The 20,181-nt window shown below is 37.7% G+C and overlaps 2 protein-coding genes across 3 annotated transcripts in view; both read right to left on the bottom strand.

Moving 5' to 3' along the window:
• LOC101169641 (collagen alpha-1(XV) chain) overlaps positions 1–11,369 on the bottom strand; it is a 60,993-nt gene extending 49,624 nt beyond the window's left edge. The window contains exons 1-2 of the mRNA XM_023964779.1: positions 11,005–11,369; positions 10,737–10,801 (exon numbers count right to left, since the gene is read on the bottom strand). Coding sequence (XP_023820547.1) covers positions 10,737–10,801; positions 11,005–11,015 — 76 coding nt within the window. The 5' untranslated portion in view covers positions 11,016–11,369. The remainder of the gene's footprint in view (positions 1–10,736; positions 10,802–11,004) is intronic.
• Positions 11,370–12,296: 927 nt separating this feature from the next.
• Positions 12,297–20,181, bottom strand: part of LOC101169392 (solute carrier family 12 member 7) — a 28,363-nt gene continuing 20,478 nt past the window's right edge. Inside the window, exons 19-27 of one of the 2 annotated variants that reach the window (XM_020710962.2) lie at positions 19,621–19,816; positions 19,220–19,389; positions 18,933–19,064; positions 18,739–18,846; positions 18,456–18,560; positions 16,412–16,581; positions 15,713–15,727; positions 15,086–15,219; positions 12,297–14,060 (exon numbers count right to left, since the gene is read on the bottom strand). In XM_020710962.2, coding sequence (XP_020566621.1) covers positions 13,969–14,060; positions 15,086–15,219; positions 15,713–15,727; positions 16,412–16,581; positions 18,456–18,560; positions 18,739–18,846; positions 18,933–19,064; positions 19,220–19,389; positions 19,621–19,816 — 1,122 coding nt within the window. In that variant the 3' untranslated portion in view covers positions 12,297–13,968. The remainder of the gene's footprint in view (positions 14,061–15,085; positions 15,220–15,712; positions 15,728–16,411; positions 16,582–18,455; positions 18,561–18,738; positions 18,847–18,932; positions 19,065–19,219; positions 19,390–19,620; positions 19,817–20,181) is intronic. The other variant, XM_011486581.3, reaches the window with a different exon arrangement.

Genomic DNA, 20,181 nt, shown 5'->3' with positions numbered 1-20,181 from the left:
TCTTGAAGAATCAGTCAGGAAATAACAGTTAGACTGCAGGCAGATTGCATATTTTAGGAAAACAGCTTTGAGATTTACTTTTAAATGAGTAAAGAAAACTGTAATTCTACCATCAATTAGTTATTATGTGATTATCAAATGAGCAGTAGATGATTTACAGAAAATGGATTCACAACCTCTTTCGAGCACGCCGCAGAACAACTCAAACCTACACAGAAAATTTAAAGTCTGGAAATATATTCAGGTGTCAAGAGGTTTAAGAAAAATAAAGTTTTAATTCAGAAATCAAAAGATGGGTCATTTATCTTTTTGATAACATTGATTAATACAAATATTCTAGTAAGGGGGTGACAGAAGAAGAAGAAAATACTTTAAGGTAGTAAAGGGGAATTGCCTTGAGGTGCAACAAAGGCATGAAAGAACAACAATTCCGATAGGGTGATCCTGTGAGTCTGTTTACAGGGCCCAAATAAGATTTCTACAATCAGCTTTTGTGCCACAGGTTTTTTAAAACTCGTGTCAAAGCCGCTATTTCTCCTTCATGATTTGCAGAGCAAATGTTAGTACTGAATTGTAGATCTACAACTAAACACTCAAAATGAAATGCATGCAGATATCCTCATCTAAGCAGAAGAATGTCCTTAAATTCCTGGTATTAATGGCAAATGACAGGGCAGATTGAAAGCTGTAAAACCATAATAATGAGCTGAAGGATTATAATTGTCGTGTCACTGTAGGAGACATTTTTCAGTGAACCAATAACCCTGTGGGTCAGTGCAGATGGTTCCGGTTCACTGAAGTGGCTTCTTCTGCAAATGGAGTTTCTTTACCCCTGCTGTTATCACCCTCACAGGAAATGATTCGATTTCATTCAGTAGAATGTTGCAGGGCATTTGGGAAAAAGGCTTTTGTGAAATGATTTGTCCACATGTTTTTTGTTTTTTATAGAGTTTATCAGGTTTTATGCAAAAAAGCAAAACAAAACAATTAAATAAATCAATAAATCAATCAATCCAACTGTCATAATAACAACAGTCTTCCCAGGCGCCAAACATCACAGAGAGGGCTTTCAGATAAATGACTGCATTGTTGAAAGTAGCTCAAAGGTCAAATGTGGACATCTGCAGTGGGACGTTTTCCATGAGACACTGATAGTCATTGCAGTTTCTAACCTCCTTGCCCCCTTTCAAAAAGTCAACAAAACCCACTTTATCTGTTTGCTGCTTAGTTAGAAACCACTTCGCTAATGAAAGATGTGAACACATTGTTTCAGTTTCCCTCCTTTTGATTGTACAAAACATGCATTTCTTTGGCACAATACAATTCTGTGGACGAGGATTAGTGCCATGGAGGAAAAAAATAAAGGCCAAAAAAAAGTTCTGACTTTAATATCAGAATATTACTGCAATCTCTGTCAGGTGTCGGGTTCGCCCTTGCACACTTGCCTGAGGATCGGGTTACACGCACCTGTTCTACATCTAATCAGACAGTTTTTATCAGTCCATCAACGTCTCCAGCCATTGTCGATTCGTCTGCTTCTCTATGGGAGATTACACAATCTTTCCTGGTTGAAGCCAAACCAAGCCGCTTGAGGCCGAGCCGCTTGAGCCTGAGCCACGTTGATTCCTTCTGGATTCCCCTCTACGCCATCAAAGAACTACTCTGGACCTACTGCCCATCTGCCAGTTGCCTCTTCACCGCATCTGCCATTCAAGTTTCTACTTTCAAAAAGTGCACTACTTCTAACCTAATCTCTGTCTGCTTTTGGGTCCATCTTATTCAAAACTTAACAATCTAAATATTGGGACTGTTTTCTCAGAATTTTGACTTTAACCCTCGTGCTATCTTAGATGACCCCCACCCTTACTTTGACGTGTTATTCCTACCATGACAAAGGTGGATAAAGGTGGAAAGTTTTCATGGAATCCATGGACACCAGTGAGGTTCACAAATCATTGAAGAAAAAAGGTTCGGCTCACTGTCTAGTGAGTCTAGATGACCCAACTCCCAATGTCAAAGTGCCTAAGATAGCACAAGGGGTTAATCTTAGAATTCTGATTTTAATCTCTCACTTTGATCTCAGAATCCCGACCTTTAGTCTCAGAATTCTGACTTTGTTTTTGTCCAAATTTTGACTGTAATCTCAGAAGTTTGAGGAAAGTCATATTCTTTTTGGGGCTAGTTTTCTCCCCCTCCATGGCCCTAATCTTTTTGCATACAATTCAAAGGCTCTTCTGTGCAAGGTTGTACAGAAATGTTCTTTTTTTTTTTTCTTTAAAGAAGTTGACAAAATACTTGAAAGATAATACAACAATCCTGTAAAAACTATTAATATGAGCAAGTGATAGTCGGACTGTGTATTTTTGTGTGCTTTACAGTGTTTGCTCAGCTGCTCATGCAGCTCTCCAGTCTTGCTTTTGAGGCTCATCCTTCCTCTGAATTCTAGCACAAATAAAAACAAAGGAAAAACTTTGTCCTGATTAGAAACAATGGGGAAACTAGAACAGGTCTCTGCCATCAGTTACAAAAAGAGTCATTCAAACTGAGAAATTCTGGATCTGTGGAGTCAAAAAATGCTTTTGCATCATGTTTACCTCCACATATTTTCTGAAACGGCAGAGCTTGGAACATATGTAACAGGAAAATATTAGCTCATTTTTGTTCCGAGGCCTCACTGGCAGAGGCCCGTCCATTGACCACCCACACCAGGCTGGCAGTACAAAACACACCACTGTTCTGAACTGCAGAGGTGAAATGTGGGACAGCACTTCTTCCTTTCATGGGTGAATTATGAGTCACCTACTTGATTAGACACATGCACACTCAATGCTTTGCTGATTTCTCTATAATGTCCTGTTAACATCCCACTCTGATCATCATTTGATGTATTTTAAAAGTGTTCTCAGTGGTCTTTTAATTCGCAGGCAAAATTCAAATAAACAGTGTCGTTTTCTAGGACATAGTTTCTGGAGAGCAGCAGGAGTTCATTGGAAATATACCTAGTAGCTTCCCCCAACATGTTAAAAACACCAAAAAACACAATTTCCATCATAGTGGGTCTTTAACTATAACATTCCCTCTTAATTAAAAAAAAATATTCATGCATTTTCTTGGTTGGTTGGTTATTGTTTTTGCCAATTTCCTTGATTCAATTTCCTCTGAAAGTTAAGAGTTTCTCACCCTGTTTGTGAGCAGATCATATCTTAAACAGGAAGTTTCGGTCAAATGTTATCAACAGGCTGTCAGCAGCTACTGCAGCCTGTATGTGCCAAACCCAGCTACTAGGAATTTGAGAGTCAAGTCTTTTTTTATTTTACTCAGGGTTATTTTGTGAAAATATGTCATAGGACAACATTAATTTGTATATTTATTTGATATGAAAGGCTTGGTTTGGTCAATTTAGCTTATTTGTGAATTGGGCTTCTTTAGTCTTTATAATTCTAGAGACTTTTACAATTTTATAATTCCCCTATATCTATGTCCGAATTCCCTCTCTAATCCCTAACTACTATATGGTGCCCTGGATTTTAAAAAGTAATTAGAGGACCATGCTCATTACGTCTTTTGTGTGTGTGTTTTTTTGTGTGTGTGTGTTTTCTATCATTTTGACAATGTGAAAATCAAAATGATTTGAGCGTTTTGCTGCAACTATTTATGAATCCAATGTGTTTTGGTGATAAAAACATTTTTGGTTTACTAAAAAAAGATGTTTCAGTACATTTTCTTTAGCAAATTGTTCAAACTCAATGCATTGTGGTCTGTATTTGCCAATTTAGTGAGCATCTATGTTTTTCGCAGAGACTTCTGGGAAAATCTAGGGCACTCAATTTTGGAATTGTAGATTCAGACACCTCTACAAAATGGCGAATGGAGTATATAGTGCACTATGTAGTGACTACTGTACACAAAAAAATTGCCTAAGGTGGCTTGATGACACACAAAGATAATTCAAGACACACGCTCATCATTGTTTTACAACCAGACTGCATGGTTTGAACACAACCTGATAGGAAGTTGGTTTTGCCAAATTTAACCTCATACTCATTTTTGGAGTCACAAAACTGTCCCGAAAGAAGCAAGACAAGAAAAACTTTCCCAGCCAAATGTATTCCTTTGAAAAAGTTTCTGAATCCACTCCTCCCCTTTTTAGAAATGCCAGACAAGAGACAACTTTGAGTGAAAGAGTCAAAGAAAAAAAATTACTGAGTCATATTAAAAACATCAACACACAATTGATCAAGAATCCCTGCTTATTATAACTGTAAAACTGTGGGGATTGTTTTTTAGTAATGTTTTCAGGTTTCGCATGTGTCAGCCTCACCTGTTTTCATATGATAATTAACCACAGCTGTTTTCATTTCAGTTAATTAACCTCCATGTAGTTAAGTGTCTGGTTTTCTGGTCAGCTGCTTTGTTGTCTTTTTGTTTCTTGCATTGTTTCATGAATGTATGTTTATACATTTTTGTCAAATGTATTAACATTTAGGAACCACTGGTTTTAAACAAGGAGTAAAACTAGATGTAGTCCTAATTTTCTTTTTTTTTTAATGGTTTTCGTCTTTACATGTGTTGTTTACTTTAGAATAATATATGTGAAGGATGGTGTGTAATAAACCCTTTTCTCATCCTAGTTCTGAGTTTCAGGGGCTCATGTGAGTCATATCCAAAAGTACACATGTTGCAGAAACAATACTAACAATTCATGCTCTGCTACTCAAACTGAAACCATGGAAACCTTGTACCCAAACAACAGAAAGCTGGCTGCATTTTAGTGTTTTAAAAAAAAACAAAAAACGGAGAGCTGCACATTGTCTTCAACTGAAGAAAAAGCTTCCATTAAATCTAATTGATTCCATTAAATGCTTCTGCTGTTGCCACACAAACTTAAGCGAACTACTTCACCTCTATGAACATTAAGGCAAAGAACGAAAGACCAATTTGAACAGAAATCCCAAACCGCTCATGAGAAACACCCATTCTTCATTTCATGTTTCCACTGAGAGAGATTTTTTCCCCACCAGGAGTCATGGGAGCGAAGCGTGACTCATATACAGCAATGACACCTTTTACAGTTGCTTCATTGTACCAAACCACAGTTACCGTGGCTGAAGGAGAACATTCCAGACAGAACACTGTTACAGTAATATAATGGACTGAATGCTTTTATGGTGCTGGCTCTCCCATGCGTTCTTGTCTGTTTGCAATCAGAAAACAACAAAGGAAGAATATTATTTAAGTGAGATAAAATTAGGTAAGGAACACAATCGGATGATTTTATTCCAAGGATAAAAATGGGACCATTTATGCAGTTTTTGTGCTGAAATGTGTAGACGGAGCTCAAAAACAGACTCCTACTGGGATTTCCCTGTAATTATTGATATTGGCCAGACATGCCATCCTTTCAGAGGAGCTCAACCGTCGGTAAATAGAAAGTGAAGTTTCCTTCCGACATAAATTACTTTTCTTCAGCATTTTTTATGAAGGTGAGACATTTTTGTTCTTTGTCAAACCCACGTGTGTACTTATTCATATAAATGAATAGTGTTTATTGAGGAAAGCCACTTTTATTTCGGGGATATCTTTTAAAAGATGTTTAAAAAATTAAGTAAAAAAAAAAAAAATATATATATATATATATATATATATATATGTCTAATTTCTAACTCTTTTGGTTCAACGACCTTGTTTTCAAAGTTTAATTTCAACAGCAAAATTGAGATTATGAATACATTATGGAATTCTCATGGTAAATTTAACCACATTATGTTTGTCTAATAGTCTGATGACCAAACAATAGTCTGTGTTTGTTTACAACTGAAGTTCCCATTTTTGTGTGAGCGTAAACAGGCCAACCAGAGAACTGAAAAACTAGAAGTAAACAATTAGAAAATCAGTTGAATGGCTGGTAATGGTCTGGCTGAAGCCTTTTTCTTCATTCTCAAGTCCAATTCTTTTACCAAACAGTTTTTATAAAGGGATCTGGTAATAATCTTGTAGGTCAAACTGCACAAAGGTTCATGTGAGATCTTATGTAGATATAAATAACACGTTTAACAAAAATTAAGAGACAAAAGTGTATATAACTACATGCTGCGGTTTAATACTATGTCCTCGTTGGTTCATAAGCAGTTATTTTCTGGAAATTAACTATTCCATTTTCACTGTGATGGTAACCCGTTTCCCATTGACCCAATGGCGTGATGAATTAACAGAAATCCACTTTTGCAGACCAAATCACAAGCCTGAATCCAAGCCAGAACGAGTTTTATTTTCTAGATATAACATTAAATCGAGACAAAGCTGAAAACAAATAAAAAAAATGTGGAAAACACCCATCTGACAGCTTTATTTTACATAATGTGAAAGCAGATGATCAGAATGGAAATAATTTAATTTTTTTTAAAACTGAACAAACAAAAAAAATGCAGACTGTTAAGTTGTTTGACATTATAAACTATTTTTTCAAAGTGCTACGTTCTTGTGTTGGAATTCCTCCTACAAAGAATCTTTAAGTCCCACTCCAATCATTCCATTGTCAAAGTGTTTCCAGTGATCTTTTGTTTATGATTATGCTGTCGTTTTCTTGGACATAGTTTCTGTAGAGCAGCAGGACTTTATTAGAAATTCACCTCGGAGCTGCGGGCGCATCTGTTAGCGTGGAGGGAGTCTATCCTCATTTCCCCCTTTGTTTACACTCTCTCTCACTCTAGCTTACAGTCCCTCACGCCCCCCCCCCCCCCCCCCAACCTAACAGTAGTGGTGTAACAGAAATGCCGAGGAATACTGAAGATCTCCAGTTGTGCAGTTTTGAGGCAGATGCCAGCAAAGATTTTGTCTATTTGCAAGTGGACGCATCAGTATGGAGCGGTGCTGGAAGGTTGCGGCCCGCCCTGAAGATTTTACATAACAGCTACCTTTTCTAATGGAATTTTATGTGTCTCCTCCCGCCATTGAAATAAAGAACAGCTCGGAAATGCCATTTTAATCCTAAATTTCGTTAAATTTGTCCTCCATCATGAGAAAAATGCTACAAGGTGTTAAAAAGCAAAAATGTCATTAGATTTTGTCTTTAAGTGATCTTGTTCCATTAATGTGGAATCCCTTTTTACATTCATTGCTATTAGGACTGTAGTAAAAACCAAACTGTACTGGGCGTTAAGCGACCTGAATGGCGTTAGTGGTCCGCTCACAGCTGTTTATGCTTCAGCACTTACCACTGCACTGCTTATATTGAAGGCACGGGTGAGGATGTATTTCCCCTAAGACTGTTTTTAACATTTAAGGAAATATTGCAGGCAGAATGCCTAACAGCAGGATGCTAACACTATTAATCATTAACACTAAAGTACAAATATTCTTTAATATTTTAATTATAGTAGGAATTTATTTATTCCTGCTTGTTTTCCAGCCACAACTTTCTTACTGTTGCTCTTACTTTTATTCCAGGTTCTGTCGCATAGAATCAACTTGATTTAGGTAATCAGCAGAATATATGGCGAGGATAAATATGCTACTTTGTTCTTATCAGTATATATTTATATATTTTGTTTCTTTTGTTCCTTGATGCTGCTTTACAACTTCCTAAAGTTCACTTTGTAACCCTTGTGCTATCCTAGGCATTTTACCATTGGGAGTTGGGTCATCTAGACCCACTAGACAGTGCACTGAACCTTTTCTCTTCAATGATTTGTGATCTTCACTGGTGTCCATGGATTACATGAACTCTTTCAACCTTTATCCACCTTTGTCATGGTAAGGAGAACACGTCAATGCAAGGGTGGGGTCATTTAAGATAGCACAAGGGTAAAGAAATACATTTTCTACCATATGTCCAGTGGTATTGAGGTTAAAGTGGAAAATTGTTTTTTTGTGTTTTTAACATGTTCTTGTGGCATTTTTGTGACATTTATACAGAAAATTAAGCTTGAAGTTGTATTTCTGAGTATTTTTTTTATCCAAATCGTTATGAATCAAGAGCAGTTGAAAAAGGCAGTTTGAATAAGATCGTATTTGTGATGTAGAAATTATGACGGGTGGGGCACAAGCTTCCTGCTCCGCTCCATATTGATGCTTCCACTTGTACATGAATAGTTCGATGTCCATCTTTGTTTTCCTCGTCTTTTCTGCTCGCCATTTTTATTACACTACTAATGTTAGGTTGGGGTTATAAGCGGATGTAAGCTAACGGGTAAGCAGAGAGCTCTCAGCAACAGGAAGGGAAAGGGGGCGGGGTTGTCCTGCTTCAGAAATCCCGCTCACAACTCAGAGGTGAATTTTTAATTAAATACTGCCACTCTATAGAGACTACGATCTAGAAAATGACACAGGTTTGTCAATTTTGGCTAAAAGCGGTATAACCATAATTAAGGGACCACTGGGGACGCTTTGAGAATAGATCAAAAGAAGATCAGAGTGGGACTTTAATCTAAAGGCCTGTTCACACCGGGACGAATTTCGCCAGCGATTTTCGCCGACGTTTAACGCCTCGTGACTAAACAAAGGGCACCAATGTGAGTGTGCACACAGAGGCGAAAAAACGCCAAGCGCCAAAGCGTCAAAAAAAAAAAACGCCTCGGGTTCGTTTTTTTTTTCCGACGCGTCGCGTCGAAATCTATTCGACCAATGAGAATGGCGCTTTTGCACACGTGTCTGGAGCTTCTGAAGTTACAGTAAAAGACAACTTGGGGGCGCTCAAACACAAAACTGCCTTGCTGAGCACACATACCAGCGAAGAAGTTAGACGCCAAGTAGCGTCTACACTCCCGCGAAGAAATAATGACGGACATTCTTAAATATCCCCTTACCAAGTACCAGTTGGAGCTACTGATGCTTGAAATATTCATGTTTTCTTTGTTTGATTCTGACAAGCGCGTAAATACTTGCTCTCTTCTTCTGAGTGAAAAGCGACTTTAAGAATCGTAAAGTTGCGCAGCGCCACCTTGTGTACAGGAGTATTTCTGTTTACATTAAGCGCCATCTAATGTCAGGGAATGAAATTGCATGTTCGCTCGGCTCATCGTCAGCGAAAATCGCCTGGGTGTGAACACAAAAGACGTGGCGAAAAACGCTGGCGAATAACGCCTGGCGGATATTCGTCCCGGTGTGTACGGGCCTTAAGGCTGAAATACATTTTGCTTGGAGATATCTAGCAAGTTTGTATTTTCTTAAAAAACATTTCAAGCTGTTTTTTTCATTTTTTTTAAAAAGGAAGATAAAAACTAAAACTTAATTGTTTAATCCAACTTTATCATTTTAGTTTGACAACATTTTTGCAAAGTTGTCTGTGCATAAAAAGAACTTTACATTGAAATTTGATCAAAGGGAATAAAACATCCATCAAATAAAAAGTATATCTCATTGGTAAGATGTTGAGTGATCTCAACTATTTGTGACTCAGATCATCTCTTTTAGAAAATATTGATAATTTGTAGATAGATATACTGCGTTTGTTTTTTTATGCCTGAATTGAAAACATGATTTCTCAGTCACGAGGGTTTAGGGCCTTTAGCCTTTAGGAGAAAACACTGTCACGAGAAACTCTTTTGTCAAGCTCAAGCAAGAACGCAGATGCATTTTCAAGACTGTTGTTATTTCTATTATTTATTAATGACCTGGAATCAAAATAGGTTTTTAATATCCAACTTAAAAATTCAGCGACCATCATTCCAATGCAGCAAAGTCAAACCCACAGGCAGAAACTCATTATCATACCGGCTAAACACTGCATTTCCCACCTCTGTGTGGTGTTTGACTTGTCTACCACTTCCAGCTTCCTCACCGCAGACACACACAAAGAGGATGAAGAGGATTAGAGTAAGATCGGCCGATTGCCTAACAAACAGACCATCAATCTCCAGCAGAGTCACACACAAAAGCAACACAGCAGGGAGGCGGTGAAAACCACAGCAGCAGATACAGGTGTGAAAATGGGAACCAAATCGGTTTCCAGATGTGATTCCATTAAATCCAATATGATGTCTCCAATGCAAAACTTTTGCAGTTTTCTAAAACTCCAAAACCTTATTGAAACCACATACTGACGTCTAAAATACAAAGCCTCCTATTTAAATTTTTTTTTATTTCTTTTTCAGGAAACAAGAAAAATGTTTCAAGTATTAAAGTCAATGTTGATGGGATACGTTTGTCTTGTGACCTTTATGTCATAAAAAAGGGCACGAGTTTGTTGCAGATTTACGTAAAATGTGGAACCTAAGCTCACCATTTATTGTAAAAACTCAAAATCTAAAAATGTGTGGATATGAGGTTCGGCCGGGAGTCTAATAAGGATTCTTATGTATGTACTCAGAAGTAATCTATCAGGTTTTTATCTGTTCTGGGAATTCTTTTGTTGGACTTTTTTACTTTCTCAAGCAAGGTTCTGACTTCCTTAATTAACATGAGCACATTTCAAGCTTTTGCCTCCTTAAATCCTAAAGAAACTCTTTGTGTCCCCTAAAATATATTTTTTCTTTCTTTTACTCAACAGTTTAAGCAACTTCGATTTAATCAAATTACACCCTAAGAAACAGCAACAATCTATTATTCATTTAAACCTTCAAAATGTTGGCGTTTTTTATTTATTGTTTTGCACTCATAGGGTCATCCAAGCAGAAGTAATGAAACTTTTGTTCTTCCTTTTTTGTCACAATTAGTTTCAAGAAGACTACAATTTTAAATCTGTTTTGTAAATCTGTTTTTTTTTTCACACACAAAATGTTTAGGAACACAATTCCTACCCCCTGTGTCCTTCAGAGCAGCTGCCAGACAGAACAACAGGGCGAGATGCAGGGCAGGAGACCACCTGCAGAGAAACATCAGTCACATAATAAAAGTTCAGTCTTGTTAAGTTCTAAAAAAGCATCAAAATGTTCTCAAAGCTTCAATTTGGAGAAACAAATCGGACATAGAAGGAAAACCAAGTGAGACTGGACAATGATATGGAACATTTAAGTTAAACTGACTTTGTATTCCAGAAGACATTAAATTCATGAAAATAATTCTTACCCTTGAAACATTTCAGCAGGAAAGTCAATAAAAATCCAGCTCTGAAAGGGAACAGTGTATGATGAAGCTGCAGCTAAATCCGTGGTCCCTCTGTCCTCCCTCAGCTCTCCAGACCTGAAGTCACTGCTGCTCCCTCTCTCTTGGAGCACAAAGACTTCCTCAGTCTGGAGCAAACAGCTCCCTGGATGCAGTCTGGAAACTTGACTCCCCTCAGGAAAAAAAACAACTTTTTCTCATTCAATTCACATTAACTAATGCCAGTTTAGTTCTAATTAAAGCAACCGCTTTCTGCATCTAACTTTTTAGTCTTTAACAGGTTTTGTGTCATCTGTTAAAAATATTGGCAATTCATAAACCCAGAAATGAAGGAATTCCTGAAATGCCTTCATTAATGAATAAACCAATTATATCAGTTAGCTCCAGGTGACCCTGAGACAGAGATTTATTTCTTGCTTGCCTAATTAGAAAGTGAAATGCAAATGCAACAATTCCATGATTGCTCATCGCCGAGGTAATAACATTGACAAAATAAGTAACTTATTAAGCATAAAAATACTCAGGTATAGAGATGAAGTATGTATGCAGTGCTTGAGTTGGGTGTGCTTTCTATTTGGAAAGCAAAAGATACTATGGACTAACACTTGAGGAAGATCAAAACTTTATGAACTTTCAAAACGAAATGCTTCTGACTTAAACGTCAGGAAAACATCTAAAACAAGTGTTTACCTCAAATCAATTTTCATCCAAAAAGCAATTTTTCACAGAATGGTTGAAGTGATCATTGAAGGCAAGCAAAAGTACAAGCTCACAAGCATAAAAGAAAGGTGTAAATGGAAAAATATAATTAAAGTAAAAAAGAAAGAATGTATTGAAATAGAAGTAAAGTTTTATTTAAAATGGAAATAAAAGACCATAAAACATCAAATCAAGAACACACGTAGATCTGATTTCCTAAAAGTTTGTGGTAAATTTGTGCAAAGTCAAAGGGACGCACAAAAGCATGCTGTATTTATGTTTATAAATGGGCTGAATAATAAGCCAATCAATAAGCACAGCTCATTTTGCAGACTTGTGGATATGAAATACCGGTGTTTTTGATGATAACACAAAAAAAAACAGGAAAAAATCTAAACAATCAGTTCTTCACATGTGATGTAATTTGACTACAGTCTTTGTTTTTTTTATTTTGAAAGGCAGGCATTAGGTTGAGGGTGCACAAGTCCCTTTTTGCAAGTCAAGACAGAAGTCTGTGCACTGAAGTTTAAGTCAAGTATGAAGTCTTGTTCAACAAATGGGGAATCTCGTGTACTTTTATTGCGTTTTACCACCTTCTTCGACAGCACAAAGTGCTTTACAGTCACAGTCCCATTCAGCAAACACACATTGACACAGTGATGGCGCCTCTGCTGCCAAACCATAACCAGAGGGACCAATGTTCAGTGTTATGCCCAAGAACATGTCGACAGGGCAGGCAGGGCAGGAACCGAACCTGCAACCTTTTGATCAGAGGTAGACCACTCTTCCTCTACACCATGGCAACCTCGCAAATTTAAGCCAAGTCTTGAATGGAAATTTCAAGTCAAGATTTTAGTATTAAAAATCATGTTTAAAACAAACAATTTTCTGTCACAATTTTTCACAATCTACTTTATTTAAACAGCTCGTGGAAACAATAACAGGCAGTTAGTTTGGGTTTCTGCATTTTAAACAGAGCTTTTAATTTTAGAAAGGACATCCAGGTCCTGTAGCAAGATAAAATTAGAAGAGACTTAATAAATATCAAGTTCAAAAGTCTCAAAACTCACTACATTCAGGTCTCAAGTATTGAGGTCAAGTCAAGTGAGACATCTCTGCATGTGAGTGTGATTCAAGTCTGAGTCTGAAGTCCAGTGCCAAGAGACACTGCATTTCATTATAATAGCACAGTTTTATCCTGTTCATACACGCACAAGTTCATAATTATTCTTATTCAGTCACCTTTAAAATCGAAACAAACAACATGTGCAATGAAGTTGAGCAGACGCACAATTTTGTTTTTTTCATTTGGATTCCTGAGTGCAAAACCACATGATCCTGCCGGTCACACGAGTCTCAAAATACTTGATGTTCTCATCTTATGGCTTTATTAAACGGAAAACAACAATACTTTTCTTTCCTTCACATTTTTATTATATACACATGTGTCATATGCTTTCATTTTTTGTATTGTTGCTAGATTAAAAAAGAATAAAAAAAACAACAATAATAAACAGTTTCAATGCAATTCTTGAAACGAATTGACACTTTTGTTAAAAATTTGCTGTTATAAAAAAATCAATTTCAATAGTTTAAATGCCGTAAAAATAAACCTCTTTTTACGCATACTTGATACAGTTGTGTTTAAGTCAAAAATGATGAAAACTTATTCCAAAAAATATACATAAAATATATAATCTATACAATTAGGGTAGGTCACACTATCATTAGATTGCACAATATTTTTCTACAGCATGCAGATCAAATGTTACTTGCAGTATTGCAATTTAACAATGTTCCTTTACATTTGGTCTGCAGTTGGCAGTGAAACCGACTGTTTCCATGGCAGCTTTTGCACAAAAATACACTTTTAACAAGGGAGCGAAGACAGAAGGACATACTCCAGTGAGGAACACTGACACATTGTTTTGGAAAACAAGGAAATGAAGGCAGCCGTGCAGATGTTGGTTCTTCCACCACCACTGAGCCCTCTGGTTTTGATGAAAGAGCACTGAAATCAGGGTGTGTGAACTCAGTTTTTTCGTCCTGAATGATCACTTTGCTCCAAAATATTAAGTGGCAAATTGTCTTCTATCAGTCTGTTCGTTCGTTGGCAGTGAGAATCTGTGTTCTCTGTCTTTCCTCATGGTTTCAAACCCCTCGATTTTCTTCAGCCCAGCTGTGTTCTTCTAGCTTTAAATCAAAATAATAAAATATGTTCTTTCGGCGCTAAGAGTAGATGGTAATGACCTCTCGACCTCCTCCACGAACCAATAAGACGCGTTCTAGGCCATCCGTTAGAACGTCCAGGAACTCCATATCTGAGAGACGCACCTTAGTAAAGGATTCAGTGAATATGTTAACAACATACACCAGTCATTCTATCCAAATGTGGATGCATACATTGGCACAAATTGTCGATCATGATTGAGTGAAAATAAGTCGTTTTAAATCTTAAAAGCTCATTGTGATATTTTTCTTTATGTATGTGAAACAAGTGAATACACCGGAGAATACTCAAGCTTGACCTACGTTTACTCCGGGCTCAGAAATGTGGGGCTCGGAAAACGCATGTAAATATGTGAGAGTCGGACTACTGTGTTCAAAACTCTGAAGATACATTCACACCGGACGCATCGACTCTTGTTTAGGTGGCCACTTCCAATGAAAGGTCGATGTAAACGCACGTAAACCTGCGTCGGGCTTCCGCATCCAGAACTCTTGCATTGAATACACAAGTTTTTAAGTCCTGTCTCGGGCTCTACCTACAAAACTGTTGTTCATTGATTGCATACTGGAAGTTCAACCAGTTGAATTTTTGACTGCTTATTTGGGAAAACGTTCAACTGTGACCAATCAGGCACTCTGATTGGCTAGTGACGTGTATGTAGCGTCCTTTTCAAAACACGGAAGTGCCAACTGTTGTTAACATGATCACGAATAAGAAATGAACAACTGCGTTTTTTCTGCTCGGCTGGCATTAAGGGTGTATTCAGACTGGACACATCTGGTCCGTTTTAAGTGAACCAGAGTTCGTTTCCCCAAATAATCTGGAACAAATGTTCAGCCTCTACCCTGGTCCGGGACCAGGAACCACTCTCTGACCCATCTTTGGAGATGGTCTCGGTTAGTTTCCAATCGGACTGAGCTTCGGTTCGCCCTGAGATTCCTCAGTTTTTCATACAATCTGTCCTTGGAGCATAACAACTGAAGCAAAATGGCCACTGTAAAGCCACTGTGGCTTTATTTTAGCTTAATGTTCTTTAAGGGATGGGGTGATTCCACATATTTTATAAATATGACTTTACTGAATATGACACAGCGAAGCTTCGGTGACAAAGGATACAGTTTTCATCTCCTTTCTTATTCTTGGGTGGGCCCGGCATGTTGAGCAAGACCAGTTCTGAATTGTGGGAGTTCTTGACCACAACTTCATTTAGCTTCACAGCTGTGTGCATCCTCCGCACATTGGACTGGCTCCTTTGAAAAAAAGGGCATTTTATTAAAAAAAAAACAACAAAAAAAAACATGTGTGATGAACCCAATATTTTATACTATGACGATATCAGTCAGTAACAGAAGTAAGAACACCTTAGATTACATATTTGGATAAACACCAATGCAGATGTGAACCAGAGGTTTTTGAGGCAAAAGCATCAGATCCACAATGTGGTCCCCTTGAAATAAATCCTAAATTCTTAAAATAAGAAATATTCTTTATATGAGCAAATACATTTGCCAGTAGAGTAAATAACTGGTCAAGAATTCCTATTTTAAGAAGAAAAAAAAATCAAGTCACTTTGATGTGTTTTCTAAATTTAAGATTATTTTGAAGTCGAAAAACGTCTTAAAACAAAGGTATTTTATCTTGCTTGGGATTACATTTGGCGCCTCTCCATGCGGTAAGTTTTTTCAACAATGACTCTCAAAGACATTCACATGCACATGTAATGTTAATAATAATATGACTTACAGGCTCTCCCACTCACTGAAGAAAGAAAGAGAAAAGATACATTTAAAATTACAACCAGATAAATGAAGCACTTCATTCTGTCACAACTGGAAGACATACATGATGAACTGACCAAAAACGGGAATTGTTATGCAAACACAATGGGATTTCATCAAGACTTATTTAATTAAAGAAGGAAAACACTGTAAAATGCTTTAAAAGTCAGGAAAACTTTAAAAAGAATCTGTTTCATTTGATAGTTTTCATGTTAACAAGTTTTGGAACAAAAGGATAGAACAAAAAAATTAAAATAATGATGCATTTATTAATAAATTAACCTCTAGGGTTGTGTAATATTGTTGGAAGGGACATGCATGCTTTTGTGTTTTAGATTTTTACCCATCACAACTGTCCCATTGCAGAATGAATGAAAACGTTTCTCTTCTTTATTTCAACTCTATTTTAAACCTTAAAAAAAACATTTTTACTTAAACAGTATTTCATTAATTTTCTTCAAAACTAGCAGAAAATTTGAATCCCTAAAAGAGTTGGGGCTCTTAAACCCATTGAGACAACTGTGTTGTGATATTGGGCTACATAAATAATTGAATTATTTTCTCTTATTGCATAAGGAACATACCAACAATCACTAGTCAGAATCAACATTATTTTGATGCCCAACTAACGAAAAAAAGTCAACGGTTGGATGGATTTACTTACGGTTTCATGTTAAACATATCCTTAACCGCCATGCCTTCTCTCTGTTTGTTCCTCTCGTTTAGCAGCTTGTCTTTGGTCCACGTCATGTGGACGCGATCCGGCGCTGAACCTGCAGCTTTGTCGTTCGTTGCAGAATGAGAGGCTGTGTTTCTGTCATGAATCAGCTGGGCCTAAACAAAAATAAGTCAGGTCAAATGTTGCGGCATCTGTTCTTCAGGCGTCATCTTTTTAGTGGAATGCAAAGTATGAGGTGAGAAAAATTCTGTCTGATCAATTAGCAAGTTCAACGACGTGAAAAAACAAGCAAATGAAATCCATGCACTTTTTTTTATTCACCTTTTTAAAAAAAAGAATCAATAAAACTATCAAATAATTTTTAAGTTTAAATGATACATTCCCGCTTTTCTATTTGACTGCTTTTCAAAAATTGAATCGTTTATTCTATTCTAGCATAATTTTATTTAATTCTATCAGAAATTCCCAAACCCTCCACTCTTATTGGTTAATAAATATAAATTATAAAAGAAATTAAAAATATGCTTCAAATCAATTGTAGTTTGCAGATAAAACTAAAGAACACAGTTGAATGCATACTCCTACTGTGGCAGTAAAATCAAGTGCTTTTTTTTGTGTGGAGATGAACTCAAAGCAGAAACTGAGGTTAGTAAAGTTTAACCCCCTTATCTGGAATGTTTTTCCATTTTAAGATAATTCAACACCAAGAAACGGCTTTCAAACGTGCAAAAAAGGTTTGAAAATTGAACCTTGGACTAAAACTTGGCCACAAAGCTCTGACTTCATCAATGAATAGTCCTTTAGTCCCCATGGTGTTGACACTGACATTTCAAATAGTAAATATTGTCTTTTTTAGGCAAATTGTCAACTATCCTAATATGATTTTAGGTTTGAACTTGAATAGAACCATCAACTGTTCTCAGGTGCCACTCACTGCTCCTCTCAGAGGATGAGTCACATGTGAAAAACCAGGTTTGCACATCACGCTGTGCAACAACCTAAAGTCCCAAGTCAAAGTTCCAACATCTGTCACGCACCTAAGTGTGTGAAATTTGTTCTCCGCATTTGACCCTTCCTCTGGGGAAGCGGTGAGCTGCAGACACATACCGCGCTCAGGAACCATTTTGTGGTTTAACCCCCCAATCCAACACCTTCATGCTGAGTGTCAAGCAGGGAGACATCGGATTCCAGTTTTAGAGTCTTTGGTATGACTCAGCCTGGATTTAAATTCACGAACTTCCAGAATCAGGGCAGACCCTCCAATGGAAGGCGACTGAACTTATTGTTCTTTAAGGTCTTTAACATAATTCATTTTTTAACAATAAAAGTATTTGTTTTCTATCCCGAAAAATCCAACTCTATCATTTGAAATGGTTAAAGAGAATAAATCATGAAGATGATGTGGATCTACTCATTTTACGTTCACTCTGCTGGAGTTGCAGAGAGCAGAAGGACACAAAACAAAAACTAGTCAAACAGGAAGACACGGTTTAATCATGAACTTTACATAAACTGTTGCAACACAAGAAAACGTGTTCTGAGACAAAGATAATAAACACCTGTCCCGTTCTAGTTGGGGTTTTTTATCTTAAAGATCCACTCTGATAGGGTTTTTGGTGTTTTTTACGTGTTCTCGTAAGATTTTTCTGATGATGGAGAATACGCATTTATGTGAAAACCTAGTCAACAACTAGGCTAACAGTCCAGCCCACAACTCGGAGGCAAATTTCTCATGACCTCCTGCCGCTCTGCAGAAACTATGTCCAAGAAAACGACACCGGTTTTTGGATTTTAGCTAAAAAACTGCTGGGACCACTGGGAACGATTTTAGCTCAAAAGATGATCAGAGTGGGGGTTTACAGAGATGGCCTTTAACTCCAAATGAGCAGGAAAGTATGAACTGGATGGTCAGCAGATTCATGAAGATGATGCTGCAGCAGAAGGCAGCGCTGAAGCATTGCAGCTTGAAATGGATGTTAAATAAAAAATGTGCAGGATCGTGGCACGATGGATGCAGCTCATTCGCTACCTCGTCCTCTGGAATGCTCTGGGTCTGAAAAGGGGAGCCGCCAACAACACCGGTCCACTTCCTCCTCTTTATGGAACCACGTGATACATCAGTGATGCTCTGAATCTGAGCACATTGTGCATTCCCGATACAGTTATGCTTTTGGAGGGCTGCATTAGATTATGTACATTATACTTTCTGCTGGAAAGTGTAAAAGCTAAATGTTTTGCAACAAAAATGTATCTTTAAAATGATGAGAAGAGCACAAAAGTAAAGAAAATAGATAGCATTTAGTGTGTCATACCTCTCTTTCCCTCTCTGTGCGGGACAGCTGCATCTGTTTGAGCATTTGGGATCTCTGCTCCATCATCAGTGTCTTCTCGTAGGTGAAAGCTGAGATATCGCTGTCATGCTAGGAGGACAAGCCGAACGTTAGTATCAGAGCACAGTAAAAAAAAAAAAAAGTAGAATCCTTTAAAAACTGACAAACTGCCCCACCATTTCCACCACCTCCACCACTGCATCCAGGCGAAGATGGTAGAGGAATGTCTCCAGGTCCTTCTTCATCTGGATGGAGTTGTCATCCATCTGGGCCACGGTGAAGATACGCATTCGGCACTTCCTCCACACCTAAAGACATTTCAGAGTGTGCACTTAATTTCTTAGTAAAAAAAAACAGAGCATGCAATTATCGTTTCTTTAATTAACATTTTTTTCCTCATCCTCTGCGATAAAATAAAATGAGATGAAAACAAGTTTTAAGTGAACCCTAAAGTTCGACACACCTTGTGCTGCATGAGCAAGAAAGGCAGCAACATGAGCAGTCCACCATCATGTACGATCCACCACACGTCGATGGTTCCCTCCTTCAGACGCTCTTGGTTGTCAGGGAAACGATCAATGTTTTTAGCAACCAGCAGAGCCTGATGCGCTGATGTCGTCTCTCTGACTGTCTCTGGGGGGAGAAAGAAAAAATGGTGATGTTCAAAGACATCTGCTATTTTCTTCATAAAAATAGGGCAGACATTTGTTCAAATATTTAATTTGAAAAACATAAAAATTTGCACATTTCAAAAAGCAAAATGCCTATGCATGTGGGGATTGAATCAAATCTTAAAGAACTAAAAGGAAACATTATAAAAGGAAGTAGAAAATTCTTTTGGTGGGAAGTTTCTGTGCAAGTTACCTATAAAGTTCTTCCTTGCAGAGGAATCCTGGGCCTGTTTCCAGCCTGCTGGCCAAGCCATGAGGACTGCATTGTGCTTCATTCCTCCCAGTCCTGCAGACTGGATCATTATGGAGAACCCGTCCCGCAGGCTGGACGACACGACGACATGGGAGAAACCTTTCATCTTCTCTGCTGCCATGGCTGTTTTGAGGTTCTGCAGGTGGAGAAACAGAGCAAAGTGGTAAAAAGCCTTGAAAATATGGTGACAGGATGTCAGTGACGATTCTCATTTATCCAGGTGACATGCCAAGACTTAACTTCAAGACATATTGCAAAGCCATTTGTCATGTCTTTCTGCGTATACCATCTGCAGTTTATACAATCTATGTTTAAGCTGCCTTTTGGAATGTCACTGGCTGAGCAGCAGCTTCAGGCCTTTCACCCTTTCCCCTCTGCCTCTGCCAGCCTGGTCATTGCTGCACTTGACAAAATTCATGGGAAAAAAAAACTTTTTTTTTTTCAAAATGGCAGCTTTTCTCCATGTCCCAAAGTGGCACTTGGGGATTTTGATTTTTTTTT

This window comes from Oryzias latipes, chromosome 17 (assembly GCF_002234675.1).
Source record: "Oryzias latipes chromosome 17, ASM223467v1".
Lineage (NCBI taxonomy): Eukaryota > Metazoa > Chordata > Actinopteri > Beloniformes > Adrianichthyidae > Oryzias > Oryzias latipes.
Note: the sequence above shows the minus strand (reverse complement) of the source record. Positions and strands in the feature narration are given on the sequence as shown.